The sequence below is a fragment of the Solanum stenotomum genome, chromosome 4, assembly GCF_019186545.1.
Source record: "Solanum stenotomum isolate F172 chromosome 4, ASM1918654v1, whole genome shotgun sequence".
NCBI lineage: Eukaryota > Viridiplantae > Streptophyta > Magnoliopsida > Solanales > Solanaceae > Solanum > Solanum stenotomum.
This window is the reverse complement of record NC_064285.1, coordinates 11,683,931-11,700,611: the sequence shown is the minus strand read 5'-3', so window position 1 is coordinate 11,700,611 and position 16,681 is coordinate 11,683,931. Positions and strand designations below refer to the sequence as shown.

Here is a 16,681-nt window from a genome sequence, read left to right as displayed (position 1 = left end):
TATATATATATATATATATATATATATTTGTTGCATCTTATTATATCTCATGAGTTAATATTAATAAATTAATAATAATAATAATTATTATATATATTAATTATTGTATTGTAAAAGTAAATTACTTAATTTATTATAAATAAATATTTTTTATTAATGTAGGAACATTAACATAAAAAAAACTATCCACATTCTTTTTTCTATTTGTTTGTCTCACTTCTAATCATGAAATGATAATGTTTTTTTAAAAGTATTTTTCTCTTTATTTTTTTAAATTTATTCACAAGGAGTTATTACCCATGACTTGCCCCTCTTTAATTTTTACTCTTAATATAACTCCCATAACTTTTATGTCCATAACCTCCAAACTTAAATTTGTAAGTTTATGATGTCTCATGGTATTCCTCCATTTTGCCTATAAATTCATATTAGTTTCATGAAGATTCACATTCAAAATTATCTTTTCTCTTCTTCATGATATTTGTTTGGTTTGTAACAAAATATAAGTACATGAAGGTAAGAAATATTTTCATTGCAAATCTTTATTTTTTTCATTTCCTCTATTTTGTATATATAAATTCATATTTTTTTTCATGAAGATTCACATACAAAATTATAATTTCTCTTCTTCATCACATTTGTTTGTGAATTAACTAACAAGTAACAAAAAAGAAGTACATGAAGGTAAGATATATTTTATTCTCAAGTCTTTCTCTTTATTTTTATGTACTTAGACATGCTTTCTTAATATTTTATTTTATTTATGTTTGTATTATCATCAAGCAAGTATGATTAAAAAAAATGCCTCTATAATTCTTAACAATGTGATGTTCCTATGTGTGCCACTTCTTGGAAACGATCAAACGAAGATTATGAATTAATCCTCTCCCTCGTTACAAACAAAAAAGTGGAATAAAATCCCAGTTATACACTCCCTTCGTTCTATGAACCCTTGTTGATTCTGAACTTCTTCAACTCATAGATGACTACCCGAGGATCACTCACTCTACTATAAGACCACTAAGAGGGATTAGATTACCAACTCCTCTTTCTAACTATAACTTCAGAACAGCTACGCTTGTCGCCCGCTAAAGCAATTGTCGTAGCTCTAGCTGAAGCAATTGTAACTGCTCTGGTGGATCAGAGCTACTCGAAAACCGTGATAGGTGCTTGAGATCAGAACTGCTTACAGCAGCCTTGACCTGGTCCAATAGAAAGGGAAAGCTGAGCAATTGCTCTTTCTAATAGTTAATTTTTCGGATATAATATAGCTTGATTATAATATTTGTTAGATTTCAAGAAATGATTATTATTTAGTATTGTTAGTACTATTTTAAAAAAATATACAAATATATTACATATAGTTTAAATTTCTTTCTTTTTTTTGATATAATTATTTTTAATTGGCATATGATATTTTTTTTATTCAGTTGGTCGCATATAATGAAGAGTTTGACATATGGAGCAAAATATGGTGGCGGATTTACTTGCAAAGGAAGATGGTAGAAGGAGAAAAAAAAAAAGAAGCATAATTAGAGATTATTTTGCTAGATTTTTTTTTTCACTTTGACTTGTATTAGTAACTTAGTTACTTTTGATAGAATTTTTTAAATTTTGGTTTGTATAAATAATTTAGCTAAATGTATTGTCAACGCTAATCATTTGATCCTTTACTATTCTACTTTTTCTTTGTTATGAAGCAAAATTAATATAATTATCACATTTCAGCAACAAAAAACTTTGATGATTAGGAATTTTATTTTTATTATACTTGCAAAAAAAGTAATTGAAAAATAAAATTTTAGTTTCATGATGCCATTTTTTTTGCGTATGTAACAATCTATTTTCGTCATCATCCTTTTTGGTTTGAAATGTATTTATAATTTTTATACAGTCACCGCTTATTATATTTTCTTTGTTCATTTTTTGTATTTTCACCCCTTATTTTTATTTATTTATTTTACAAATAAAATCAATGCGTAATTAGTAATACATTTAATGTCTAATAAAATTATACATTTAAATTATTTATAACTCATGTCTCTTCATCTTACTTGTAACTTCTAATATTAAATATTATTCATAACTATTGTATTTTTCATTTTTCATAATTCTTAATAATATTTAATTAATGTTTAAAATATTATAATAAACAAATGTAATAATAAAGACATAATAAAAATTTCAATTTTGTTTTTATGAAATCAGAGTTTGTATAGAAAATTAGTACTCCTACAAAAGATAGAGAAAGTTAAAGCATATAAAATATTTACAACGTAATAAAATATATTGTTATTTCAACATATTACCTCTTATTTCATTTACTTCACCACGATGAATATTTTGTTCTACTATATACATATACAGAAAAATACATTATATTTTATATGTTTAAAAAAATGAAAAAAACGTATGATATTACAGATGAAGAGAAATATTAATATTATTTATATATTCGATACTAACCTAAATATAAATATTACATATTATTATCTTATAAATATTTTATATAACTGCGAAGCGTGAATACTTTCACTAGTTTAACAATAAAAGAAAGAATTATGGAAAAGCACAACTGAAAGTTGCAATATGATACTTTTGCATCTAATCAGTATCATAATGTCAATATTTATATCAAAATTTATTACTCCTTCCGTCTATTTTTAATTATCATGTTGCGTTTTTCAAAAATCAATTTAATTAATTTTCAAAGTTAAATTAGATTACACTAATTTGATATTTTAAACAAAGAATTTATATATTCAAAAAATATACGAAAAGTATTATAGACTGCAATTTTTTGCATATCAATATGATGAAATAATATATCATAAAATATTAATCAAAGTTTTTATTTGGCTCTAACAAAGAAAATCATGACAATTAAAAGTAAGGGGAAAAAGTATCATACACGAATTGATTATACTATCTAAATATGTCTAATATATGTGCACCTAAAATAATATCGCGGAATTAGTGTTTATATGTAAAGATTTAAAAATGTTTCGATTAATTAGAACAAATATTAGCATCTATTTTTTCATAGAAGAAGTTTTCATAATATGTCTAATAGTGTTTGTATCTAAATTGATATTACTTATTAGCATCTATGTTCATATTACTTATTAACATCTATTTTCATATATATATATATAAAAGAAGTTCTCATCCTACTAAAATATGTCTAATAATTATGTTTGCATCTAAATTGTTATTACAGAGTCAATGTTTATTCCGACTATATCTCGATTAAATATTTTTATTAATTAAAAGACAAATTAGCTATAATATTTGCTTTTTTAAAGATCAAATTAAATTAATTATTTTTTCCGATTCACATGATTTTAATATCAAATAAGGTTTTCCCTTATATTACTACTAACTAATAGCAATCTTAAATACTGAAAAAATTACTTTGTGGGTAGATCACGGGCAAGAATATTCTAGGTTCTAATTTCTAAATATTAAGAAAAATATCAAATGTTAATTTTAGAGAAAACATAAATTATTATTCTTAAATTTCAACAATACAATAATTTTTTTTTTTTTATCTATCATAGAATATCTAAACACAAAACTTATTATACACTTAAAATCATATATTTTTCTCTTTTGAATGTTATGTGAAATTAATTTCTTTTAAGAAAAAAACCTTGAGGATTTATTCGTATGATGAGATCTGTCGTAAATATAGTAGTATACTTCTACGATCCTTCTTTCTTTACTCCTAATCCGTTCCTTTTAGGGCGGCTTAGTATTATATTATTATAATTTAACACTATTTTCTTGTGTTAAATTAGGGTATTTATCATCCTTCTTACTGCAAATCTGACACAAAGATTTTCACTTTTCTTGATTTTCAGATTAGTTTTCTTAAACAATGGCTTAAGTGATTAGCTAAATAGATTAAGCTTATTAAATTCTATATTAGTGTCTTGTTTGTCCTTTTCTGGCCCTTTTCAGGGTTTTTGGTTCTTGATTCATATATATAGAAAAGAACAGATTTTTTTGGTAGCTCTCTCACAAAAATCATTCTTCTTCCCCATATCTTATCCCTCTAATCTCTTTCTCTTATGTTCATCTGTTAAAGTTCCAATCTTTTGAATTTTCTTGGACTTTACAGAGAAAGAGGGAGAGAGAGATATAGAGAGAGGTCTAAATGGAAGGTGTTTTACAAACAAGAGGGCTTCTTTCTTTGCCTTCTAAACCCAAAATCAAGGCTTTTTACCCATTGCCTCAAGGGGGTCTAAGGAACAGATTCAATTCTTTAAGTAGTTTAAAGCCTAATCCTCTTAATGGGGTTTCTTTATCTTCAAATGGGTTTCAAAAAGTTCAAGGCTTTGACACAAAGCCTCAGTTGTTTGGCCAAAAGAAGAGGTGTTTTCCAATATGCAAAGCTGAGGCTGCTGCTGCTGCTGGTGCAGCTGATGGACAGCCACTTTTTGTTGAAAAGGAGCAACCTAAGTTTATGGGGATTGAACTTGTGACCCTTAAGAAAATTATACCACTTGGGGCGATGTTCTTTTGTATTCTGTTTAATTATACAATCCTTAGGGATACTAAGGATGTGTTGGTTGTAACAGCTAAAGGGTCCAGTGCTGAGATTATCCCTTTCTTGAAAACTTGGGTGAATTTGCCTATGGCTATTGGATTCATGCTTTTGTACACAAAGTTAGCTAATGTGTTGTCAAAGGAGGCTCTTTTTTATACTGTTATACTTCCTTTTATTGCATTCTTTGGGGCGTTTGGTTTTGTTTTGTATCCTCTTAGCAATTACTTTCACCCTACAGCTTTTGCTGATAAGCTTCTCAATACCCTTGGTCCAAGATTTCTTGGACCAATTGCTATTCTGAGGATCTGGAGTTTCTGCTTGTTCTATGTCATGGCTGAGCTTTGGGGAAGTGTGGTGGTTTCAGTACTCTTTTGGGGATTTGCTAATCAGGTAAATTTGTGTCCATGAATATATTTTGTACATTAATAACCATTTTTTGGATGCATAGTCTTGTTGTGTGGATAATATGTTTAGTTAGATTCTGATATTATCTAGTATTTGCACATTACCTCTTTGTTTCTGGATGGTTGCTGCTGCAATTTAGGGAGGTAAAAACGATCTCTTTATAGCAGGACCAGTCTGATATTCATGTGGTACCAGAGCCTGCCTTCTTGGTGTTCTTTTATAGCATAAGGGTGAAATTCTCTAATATAAGCTATAATGGTGGATGACTTAGCGAAGAGTTCTGTTTGTGGTGCAGTTGTGCTCACTGAGTCTTGAAATATTGGCAGCATCATTTTGGTCTGCTGTTTTCTTAGTTGCAGTTGGTCATACAAATATGTAAACCTTTCATTCTGTTCCCCTGCTGCTATTACCATTCTAACAAATGTTCTGGCTAGTTATAATATGATCATCAACATATCTATATGTCTGTAATCACTACCCTTGAGCTTTGGCCGGGGGTAACTTTTAGTGAACGTACCAGTGATTGTTTTGGATGATTTTTTGCAGATCACGACTGTCGATGAGGCTAAGAGATTCTATCCTTTGTTTGGACTTGGAGCGAATGTTGCTCTTATTTTCTCTGGTCGCACAGTGAAGTACTTTTCTAGCTTGAGAAGCTCTTTAGGTCCTGGAGTTGATGGTTGGGCTATCTCCCTGAAAGGAATGATGAGCATTGTTGTGATGATGGGTGGGGCAATCTGTTTCTTTTACTGGTGGGTGAATAGAAATGTTGCTCTCCCAACTCGTAGCAAGAAGAAGAAGGTAAATTCGCTAAACCATATGTCATTGCTTTGCAATAGGCAACAGTTACTTCCAAATCAACTAGTTGATGGTAGAATAAACTACTTATCTTTTAGTTTTTCTTATAAAGCACTGTCTGACATTAATTTGTTTCTGAGAAGCAGATGCACACCTCTTTGTCCCTCGTCTATCACTTTTACTAAAACGAAGATTTGTTTCTGGTTAAATCTTTTCAAATTATTTATCAATTGTGCTCTTCAGATTTTATACCTAGAGTTTTAAATTAAAGAATCATGTTTACATATCTGCATTATCTGACTGATGTCTTTTGTCAGGTAAAACCTAACATGACCACAATGGAGAGCTTGAAGTTCTTGGTCTCTTCAAAATATATCAGGGATCTTGCCACATTGGTTGTAGCATATGGCATTAGTATCAACCTTGTTGAAGTTACATGGAAGTCAAAGCTCAAAGCTCAGGTGAATTATTACTGACTGCTATTTTTTTAATTATAAGTTTGGAATTCAGATTGTTTCTCATTTTGACATGCTATCTCATACGTTCTCTCTCTGTATCACTAATGTGCAGTTCCCAAGCCCCAATGAATACTCCTCATTCATGGGTGACTTCTCAACTGCTACTGGAATAGCAACTTTCACAATGATGTTGTTAAGTCAATGGATTTTTGACAAGTATGGGTGGGGAGCAGCAGCCAAGATAACACCTACAGTCTTGCTCCTAACCGGAGTTGGTTTCTTCTCCCTGCTTTTGTTTGGTGCCCCTCTAGCACCTACTCTTGCGAAGTTTGGAATGACTCCTCTTCTAGCAGCTGTCTATGTTGGTGCAATGCAGAACATTTTCAGTAAGAGTGCAAAGTATAGTTTGTTTGACCCCTGCAAAGAAATGGCCTACATTCCTTTGGATGAGGACACCAAGGTATGATGATATACTTGATATATACTTTTAACTTTATGGTATCAGTGCTCTACAAAGAGCTCTTGGGAGTGCTAATTATATTCGCATCAGTGCAATCATGCCTTCATGTAAGAAATGAAATTTCAAACATGTGTAGCTGAAGCCTTTATGTTAGCGATACATATACATGCTTGGTGATGTATGTCACTGACATGACAATATCTGTTTAGTTATGTATGACCAGAAAAGTCATAGCATCACTTAACAAGCCACCTGTTTTCTCTGAAAATTAATATGGAGTAATTTCCTGTATCAGGTTAAAGGGAAGGCAGCAATCGATGTTGTCTGCAATCCACTGGGAAAGTCTGGAGGAGCTTTGATACAACAGTTCATGATTTTGACTTTTGGTTCACTTGCCAGCTCGACACCCTACCTTGGCGGTGTGCTCTTAGTAATTGTTCTTGCATGGTTGGGAGCAGCCAAGTCTTTGGATGGACAGTTCACTCAATTACGCCAAGAAGAAGATCTTGAGAAGGAAATGGAGAGAGCATCGTTGAAGATCCCTGTCGTGTCTCAAAATGAAAATGGAAATGGTCCTCTCTCAAGTGAGTCATCACTAAATCCCGCTGGAGGTGACTCTACCAACGCTTCATCGGAACCCTCCTCCCCAAGGAGCCTGTAATATCATTATTAAGATCACTTGCAGAACAAGAGGAATAAAAAGCGAACAGAAGATGCGTCAGGTGGTATCTTGGTTGCATTCCGACTATGAACTGATGTTGTCAAATCTTTGTTGGTTATAGGAATTTGTTTTTAATCGAGAGAAATAAATTTAGATACAAGAGAGGCATGTCACCAAATTTGCCATCCCAATATTTATTTTATTTCCTGGTAGTTACATTTTTTTCTCAGTTTTGTAGCGCTCCGAATTCTCGTTGAACAACTTTCTTTTGGCAATGTAAGCATGTGTTGTTTCTCCAGAAACTTTGTTCTCTTGGTAATGCTTTTATCCGACTCAAGAATGTTTCATGACACTTTTGTCAAGGAGGTTGTGCATGAGATTAGTGAAGAAGTTTTTTTTTCTTTTGCTTCAAACTTGAGTAAAATATTCTCTGGCTCTTGCATCTTCATTCCAATCTGAAAATCAAAGTTAATTCAACAACATATCCTGTGAAATCCCACCAAGTGGGGTTTGGAGAGGGTAGAGTGTACGCATACCATACCACTACCTTGTGGAGGTAGAGAGGCTGTTTCCGAAACATAGTAATAGTTAATAATTCAAAATATTAAAGAAAAGGTGAAAAAAGTTCAGGTTAAAGAAAAATTGTTTGGTTCTGTGAATAACTACACATTCTCATGAAGTTTGGCTTTGCACAAACAAAAGCATCCATTTGACTGGTTCGAAATTTCTGAACTTGTCGAAAAGTTTGGTGGGAGGAGTGGTGTGAGTCAGTGGTTTTTCTCTAACTTGTTTGTGAGGATGTTGAATCCCTTTCTAGTGGAATACTCGGGGTTGCTTGCTGGTACAGAATTGGCAATGACATCAAGTGATGTGAATATAAAAGAAGAATCTTGTGTGAACTGTGGTGTTGGTTTGTGCCGCCTCGTCATTAACAAGGTCCAATGCACTGTATTTGTGTGATATTCTGCTATGTTTTGCCGTTGAAATCGAGGCAAGTTGATTGGAAAATACTACTTATTTGCACCCAGAATTCTGAATTGTTAACCTTGAGTCAAAAGACATTGAAAAACAGCCTGCTTTCTTGATGTTGATTCATTTGGCTTTAGGTATTGTCTTTTCTTTACTCTGCAGGCTGTGGAACTTTGTAATAATTGTTTACTTGGTTCTACACAAAGTTCTCATATGTCATTATCAAAGGAAAATTACATAAATAGATGTAATTATGAAGACAGATTCCAAGTCTCAACTTTATATGGTTGCAGACAAAGCACTAGTTATTCAAATGGCAATTAGAAATGATTGATGGTTTCTGTGATCCTTTTGTTTTCCACCTGAAGAAAAAGATTTCCTTCTTGAACATGGCGATTCTTCTTTCATTCCGCTTCCTCCTAGTTCTGGCTGTCTTAATGGTTTTGCTGATTTCTGCTCAATCATTTTCAGATTTTGAACCTTCAGAGGTCAAAAACATTTGCAAATTTAAACGCCTCGCAGCAGTTGAAAGAGAGTGCAAACCTGTTTTATCAGTGTCATCTAAGATGAAGCTTAGAAATGATAAAATATATGGTATTGCTAAAGATCTCTCTTTTCAGAATGGAGACTGGGTACAAGAGGCTGGCAGTGCACCGTTGATGCCATTTGATGAGAGTGATATGCCAAAGAACTTTTCTCACATTGGTTCCACTCTGAAACTAGCTTCTTTCTCGTTAATGGGCATGAATTTTGACCGGCAAGCAGATGATGTATTGGGTATCTGTGGCATCTTATCCATCGCAATTACGCGGAACAGGACTCTTTCAGACATGCCACAAAGATGGTCTCCTTGGTTCCATACAAGCCCTGGCTACTCTGATTTGACAATCATCTTTGAAGGACTATGTTGAGGAAGCCAATGGAGGAGACCGCCTGATGTGTTTATTAGGGACTTCAGTGTCCCCTTTTTCCAAAAGTCCTGTAGACCCTTATGAATGGTCCTCAAAATACAATTGCAAGAAAAATTTTCAGTATTCATTCGTGAAGGATGATAGGATAATGCTTATTCTTCGATACCCTCAGATCTTCACTTTGACTAGTAGAGCAATTCTTGGTGAGTTGAGAAGTCTAAATAAGAAGTCAGATCCTAAATATTTCGACAAGGTCCAAATTTCATCACAGCTGAGCTATGACTCGAAATATCATTTTGTATCTGAGCAACTTGTATCTAGAGCTTGCAATCCATATTCATGTCATGAACTTCCTGATAACAGAATTCGAGTCCACAAAGCGTCACAGTTTTGCAAAGTTCTTCAAAAATTTGGTTATGAAACATTTGACATTGATGTGGCTTCAGAGTGCCATGACATGAAGCATTGCAAGAATCTAGGACCATTTGTGCATGACTGGGAGATCACTGAAGGCAAGAATGCTATGTCCAACAAGTTTAAGCTCTTAATTACAAATTTGCATTGCTTACCAGAAACTAATTCCCCTAAGACTGCAAAAGTTTCTGCTGTCTTCAGAGCGCTCTCTCCTTCAGAAGATCGCTTCTATTCAGGATCAAGAACAGGTCTTTCTGGAATGACAATATCTGCAGAAGGAACATGGAATTCTTCCACTGGTAACCTCTGCATGGTTGGTTGCATTGGCCTAGAGAATGATGCTGATGGATGTGATTCACGAATATGCTTGTACTTACCAGGCACATTTTCAATCACTCAGCGAAATGTTCTTTCTGGAACCATCTCTAGCATAAAAGAGACTTACGTTCCTTTACGGTTTAAAAAGGAACTCCGTCCTCTCGACATCTGGAACACGTATCATGATTACAGTAAATCCTACTTATCCTACAGGTTTACAAGAATTGAGATGTTAAGGGCCTTTATGCAGAAAGACAACAGTTACAATTTGGGGATGCTGATTACGAAAATAATCCACAGATTTCCAGGCATTGAAGACGATAGAAACTTAACACTCCTTTCTTCTTTATCCGATGAGCTTTCTTTCCAGGTTAAAGCTCTTCCACATGCCATACGGAACAAGACTATCTCCAAAACATTTCTTTCACTCGAGGTCCTCTCATTAGGTCATTTGTTCGGACGTCATTGGCCATTTCTAAGGGAGCATACTTGCCAAGAAGAGGGTAAAGTTCCATCTTTCCTTGCTTATGATGATCAAAATATACTTTTAAATGTCTCAGCACAACTGACTGTTACTGAGAAGTACTTTAGTCACGTTGCAAAAGTCTTCCTCGAGGGACTTTACGATGCATCCAGGGGGGTGATGCATACAGTAGGCTGCAGGGAAATTCATAGCCAAAAGTTTATGGATTGCTTGATCGAAGTTAAGGTGCAGTATTCCTCCAAGACTACTAGGTGGTTGATAAATCCTACTGCCAGTGTATCCATTACTAGTCTGTGGAATCCAGAAGATCAGTTTTATTTCAGTCCAATCAACTTAAAAACAGTACTGATTCCATATAGAGACCACTCCAAGGAGGTCAAGTTTTGCCTGAACTTCGAGGCTTGTTTCCGTATATTTGTTCTTTTAACTTCTGCAGCTTGTTTGTTGAGTCAACTCTATTACGTTGAGCGAAACATAGATGCCACTCCTCTCATTTCTGCTGTTATGTTAGGTATTCAACTTCTTGGTTATGGTGTCCCTTTGGTCATGGATACCCCCATTCTTTTTGCATGGAAGGAATATCTTTATCCACAGAGTCGATTATTGCATACTGGATCGACTAATAAACAGTTCTAATTCATGATGAAACTTCTGCTCTTGATCATTTTTGTGCTTACTCTAAAACTCTTTCAGAAGGTATGGGATTCGCGAAAGATCACTCCAAAGTCCTTATCTTTGAATCATAGGCCAAATGATAAAAAGGTTCTCCTGTTTGCCTCGATGATCCATGTGACCGGTTTTGCACTGTTTAATGTGTGTCATAGTATGTTGGCAGGGGAAACAGAGTTAGTTACTCAACTAAACAAGTATTGGGGTATGATTCAAGATTGCTTTTTGCTTCCTCAAATAATTGGTCTCATGGAATGTAAGTTCAAAACTACGCCTCTGAGTAAAGTTTACTACATTGGGTTCACAGTTGTTAGGTTTGTTCTTCGTGGCTACGACTACCTTAGAGATCCGGTTTTCGATGTCTACTTTCACACTGAAGACAGGGCTGTAAGTTCCCAGTTTTTGTCAAAATTTGAGAATGTGGGGATGATGATGATCTTATCATTTCTTGCAATAATATATCACATCCAACAGAAGAACTTCAAGACTAGCATTTAAATGCTGACTGTTTGCTCTTGATAATGAAACAACTATTGGTTTTCTGCTGTGATGTTGGGTCATACTGTTAATTTCAAGTTGTTTCAAGAATGTTGAATAGATGCCTATGTATCAATTTTGTTTTGTCAAACTCAGACTTTTCTGTACTATCTTATAGTCTCTATCCTAAGAGGTTTTAGTCATGCTTAACATAGTTTATTTTAGGCATAATACATATATTGGACCCTAAGCTTGGCATCAAATTTTAACTTTGACCTCCAACTTTCATAGTGCACAAACAGACACTTTAACTATCCAACCTTTAAATAAATAACCACGTGATTCTTACTTGGCAATTTCAGGATTACAAAAGGGGATAAAAAAACATGATGAAGAAAAGGAAAAGATTAGGAGGAAATATCGAGTTTTGTTGATCATTGTGATACTATCTTGGATTTATAGAGAGTTCTTTATGTAGTAGATGTTATGTAGATTGGTTGAAAAAGTTATGTCGGAATCGTTTTGTTCGTAATGTAGTTTTCTTTATGGGTTAGTGGCTGCCCATATCTATTGTAAGCAATCAAAGTAATTCATTGAAATGCACTATTTTAGAGTTGGCAAGAGTTTGTCTTTCAATATTGGCTTCAATATTCATCACTTTACAACTTACAAGGACATTACTTCAATATACAAGCATGATTCACACACAGAAAATGCACTATTTCATATATGCTTTGCACCTAACATCAATCATAACAAACACCAAAAGACTTCACAAAACATAACTTAACATCCATTAAATTAGGGCAACTAGCTTCATAAATAACATCCAAAGATTTGTCTATGCAAACATACATCAAAATAACCCAAAATACATCAAAATGATCAGTAATTGGAGTATGCCTTTACAAAACAGTTATCAAAATAAAACAAAAACAAAGACCTCCTAGATCAATATTTGTCCACATCACTGACACTTTAAACTCTTATGGAACCTACTTTCCCTTGGATTTGCTTCTTTTCCTTTGACAATTGTTGAAGTTGGTTTCCGGTCATTGCATCTTTTCCTTTCCATTTCAAACCAATGGCTTGAATCCAAGATCAATATTTGTTCGTGATGCATCTTTAAATGCTACCCCAGACCCACTTGAGATAACTCTTTCACTTGATCTTCCTGGCTGCATAATTCATAGGGAATTATTTAGTATACCTAAATAAAGATGCAAGAAAATCAATTAAAGAAGGCAATACACACACGTTAATCAATTGTCTTTCAGATTGTATATCTGTGTAAACACCAAATCCCACATCTTTTGTTCTTTTTCTTTCAACTAAAGAAGTTGGTGACCTTCCAACTGAAGAATATTTTGGTCTTACAGTTGAAGTAGATGATGCCCATGCAGTTGAAGAAGATGTTGCCCTTGCAGTTGGTTGTTGCTTTTTCCTTCCTTTATCCTTTGAAGAATCTGCACATAAAGAAGAGACATGTCCAGTGCTAGGCTTCCTCACTGGTGGTTGTGAAGGCTGCCTCACTGGTGGTTGTTGAAAGGGCCTTGCAGGCTGTTGTGTGGGGTGTTGAAAGGGCTGTAAAGACACAAAATTAGAAGTATAAAACTAATTAAAACTTAAAAGAAAGACAAAAATGCTTACCACTGATTTACAAGTTCTTTTGTTATGCCCAACTTGATGGCATTTGAAACATGACATCCTCACTCCATTCTTTGATGCTTTCCCCCATTTCTTTTTTCTTGGTTCATCTTTATCTTTTCTTCTACATCTACCTGGTCTTCCATGCATTGGCTTCACTTCAAGATGCTCAACTGTTGAGTTATTGGTGTTAGACCACATTACCATATTGGAGATGAGTTGTAAAAAGTACTTATAAGCACTTAGGAATGTATTTTTTTTGTACCAATGTTCCACATAATCTTCTGGTTCTTGCCCAATGTGATATAAGGCACAAACTACATGTTGGAAAGGCATGCCCCTCAACTGCCACAGCCTACAACTACATGCCTTTTTAGTCATGTCAATTATGTGTCTATACTCTCTTTCTTGGATCTCAAATCCAATGTCATGATGCCAATTCACCCTTAGTGTCCTGCCAATCTTTTTGTTTTCTTCTAAAATCAGTCTTGCCATATATGAAATGTCACTGATCCAAATATCTGCAAACTTAATCATATCTCCATGCATATCCATCATTTTATGTATAATATCTTCAAGCATACTAATCACAGATTTATGTCTAGGACCAATAATCCATGAATTGAATGTTTCACACATATTATTTTTCACCACATCACACTTTGATCTTTCACTAAATAAAGCTCTACACCAGTATTCTTTGTTATATCCAAGCACTGACTCACATATTCTATCACCCTATTTGGCTATATAGTCCAATTCATCTCTCAATTTAACCTCAAAACTAGCTTTGGAACACCTCCAAAATGCTTTTCTCCTTTCCTCACCCCTTCATGTTTTTTGCCAGTTTGCCCAAATATGTCTTGCACACATTCTTCTTTCAACATTAGGAAGTAAGTCTTCAACTGCTATCTCAAGACCCTAAGATATATTTAATCAATAACTTTAAGACATCTTTAAGATATCTATTAGCACAAACAATTTTAAGGCATCTATTAGCACATTTCACTTACTTCACACACTAACAACATCCACAGACAATGGCAACAACTAACAAAAATAAACAATTTTAAGGCATCTATTAGCACCCTTCACTTACTTCACACACCAACAACATCACTTACTTCACACACTAACATAACATCCACAGGCAGTGACAGTAACTAACATAAATAAATAAAGGCATCTTTAACATAAGTATAAATGAAACTTGACAGTCTTCAACAACTTAACTTACTTCACACACTAACAACATCCACAAATTTCCCACATAAGGCAGTAACTAACATTAATAAACAAAGACAGTAAATACCCAAAAGACAGTAACAAAAGGCAATAACTAACATAAATAAACAGAGGCAGAATAAATATCTTTTACATGTCAGACATGACTATTATGCCACTTCCATAACCAAGTTGAAAATCTTCAATGAGATAGCTTAAGAACCAACTCCAAGAGTGTTTAGTTTCTTGATCAACCACTACCCAAGCTATTGGATACATTTGATTGTTTCCATTTTTTCCAACAACCACTAATAATTCTCCTCTACAAGCACCCTTCAGAAAGTATCCATCCAATCCTATAATCTTCCTACAACCTTCTAGCCATCCATTTTTCAATGCAGCAAAGCAAACATAGAAATATTTGAACAAGTGTAAGCCAAAGACTATTTCATTATCAGTTCTCACCCAACAAGAACTCCTAGGATTTGTACTCTTAATCATATCAGCATAGTCTAACAACCTTGAAAACTCAAGCTTCCAATCACCCAAGAACTTGGCAATGACATTCATTTTTGTCCTGTAACATATTGATCTTCCCACTTTTAATCCCCATTCTTTTCTTAGTGTCTCTTGAAGCTTATGAACTCTCATGTTAGGCTGAGATATTATTCCACTCATCTTTATTTCCACATATTTAGCTGAGCACAACTTGTTCCTATTCTTTGAAATACATTTATGAGTACGATAATATTTCTTACCAAATTTTTTTTCAGAATCTTTATCCAAGCTTGCAAAGATTTCCCATTTACACTTTCCTTCACATTTTACCCTAACTCTATGAGGTTCATTGGGTTTAATCCTTACCTAAACCTTATGTTGAACAACATAATCAATAACATCCTTTCTAAATTGAGTTGCACTCTCAAATATCATATCCAACTCAAAGAAAGAAATGGAAGAAGAAGAATCATACCTCAGTTTGTTGTTTTTTCTTCTTGAAGGTAAATCAACACCTGGTTGTGCTAAAACATCTAGCTCTTCATCACTATCTTCACTTGGTTCATCTGATGAATCAATAAACACTTCATCACCTCCCAATTTCTCATTATATTTGGCTGCCTTATTGGTGAATATATTATCAAATCCCTTATCTATGCCAGCTTCTCCAAGCTCAACATCTTGATCCTTTGAGGGTCTTTTAGTTCTCTTTTTTTTCTTTGCAGCTTCATATTTTCTCTTCCGTAAGTTTTTCTCTAAAAGCTCTCAATTCTTCATCAACTTCACTAACATCCTAATCTGGAACATCATCTAAGTCATCCTCTTCAATGTCAAGAGAATTACCATTTTCTTCCTCTAATGGCTGTTCAACTTCACCAACCCCATTTATACCATGCTCAATGTGTGAAACCCTAGAGCAATTTCTCAGTTCTTGATTATATTTTTTAACAGAAAATGGTCCCAAAGTAGTTGTAGCAGTGGACCCCCCTTCTTTAACAGTCACATGCTTCAAAAACAACTTAAAAGATGACCCACTCCACAAATCTTTAACAAAGTTATATAGCTGGCTGTCACTTTCTAACTTGACAAAATTATGGGTAATAGGGTCTTCAGTAAAAAAGCATCAACTTCATCATACCCAATGTCTTTTGCATACGATTTCAGTTTGGTCAAAGAGAAGTTGTCCTTATCTATGCTAAATATGATGCTTTCCAATTTTGACACATATTAACCTTTATAAAAGCGACCTACATGGTGAAAATAGCTATAATATGTATAAAGCTATAAGAAAATAATGATTTTACACTCATAGTGACAAAAAGATTCTACCTTGTATCAAAGATAAACTTTCAAAAGAGCGAAATTGAGGCATACCTGAACTAAATCGAGGAAGATGAACAGATGAACATCAGCTTCAACAGAAATCTTGAACGATTTTTCCCTTTGATTCCCAGATTTTGATTCACCAGATAACCTAGGGTTTTGACCTTTGAGATGATTTTGATTCACAATCGAGTGAAATGAAAATGTTTTTACCCTTTACCCTTGTATATTAATTGAAATTAATTTTAATTTTTTTTAGTTCTAAAATCGACGTGTAAAAAATTTAATTAGTTGACAGCCATTGAGTGGCTTACTAATACACGTGGGAGCGTTTGCATTTCACGCTCTTTGGCTCCAAAAATTACATGTTTATTTATTTAAAGGTTGGATAGTTAAAGTGCCTGTTTGTGCAT

At 33.8% G+C, this 16,681-nt stretch overlaps 2 protein-coding genes across 2 annotated transcripts; both read left to right on the top strand.

Annotated features, from left to right (window-relative positions):
- The first annotated feature begins 3,887 nt into the window (after nt 1–3,887).
- On the top strand, nt 3,888–7,636 carry LOC125862290 (plastidic ATP/ADP-transporter). Its single transcript, XM_049542333.1, has 5 exons — nt 3,888–4,942; nt 5,504–5,758; nt 6,073–6,216; nt 6,326–6,673; nt 6,969–7,636. Exons 1-5 carry the CDS (start codon nt 4,160–4,162, stop codon nt 7,332–7,334), a joined length of 1,896 nt encoding a protein of 631 aa, XP_049398290.1. The 5' UTR covers nt 3,888–4,159; the 3' UTR covers nt 7,335–7,636.
- Nucleotides 7,637–9,362: 1,726 nt separating this feature from the next.
- LOC125861275 (uncharacterized) lies at nt 9,363–11,066 on the top strand. The gene has a single exon (XM_049541210.1). The coding sequence runs from the start codon at nt 9,363–9,365 to the stop codon at nt 11,064–11,066; it is 1,704 nt and encodes a 567-aa protein (XP_049397167.1).
- Nucleotides 11,067–16,681: the final 5,615 nt, after the last annotated feature.

Excerpts from the sequence above, each read along its gene's own strand:
- LOC125862290 (XM_049542333.1), top strand. The coding sequence starts at position 4,160 with ATGGAAGGTGTTTTACAAACAAGAGGGCTTCTTTCTTTGCCTTCTAAA. Across the intron at positions 5,759-6,072 it reads CTCGTAGCAAGAAGAAGAAG|GTAAAACCTAACATGACCAC; the intron begins GTAAATTCGCTA and ends GTCTTTTGTCAG. Across the intron at positions 6,217-6,325 it reads AGTCAAAGCTCAAAGCTCAG|TTCCCAAGCCCCAATGAATA; the intron begins GTGAATTATTAC and ends ACTAATGTGCAG.
- LOC125861275 (XM_049541210.1), top strand. The coding sequence starts at position 9,363 with ATGCTTATTCTTCGATACCCTCAGATCTTCACTTTGACTAGTAGAGCA.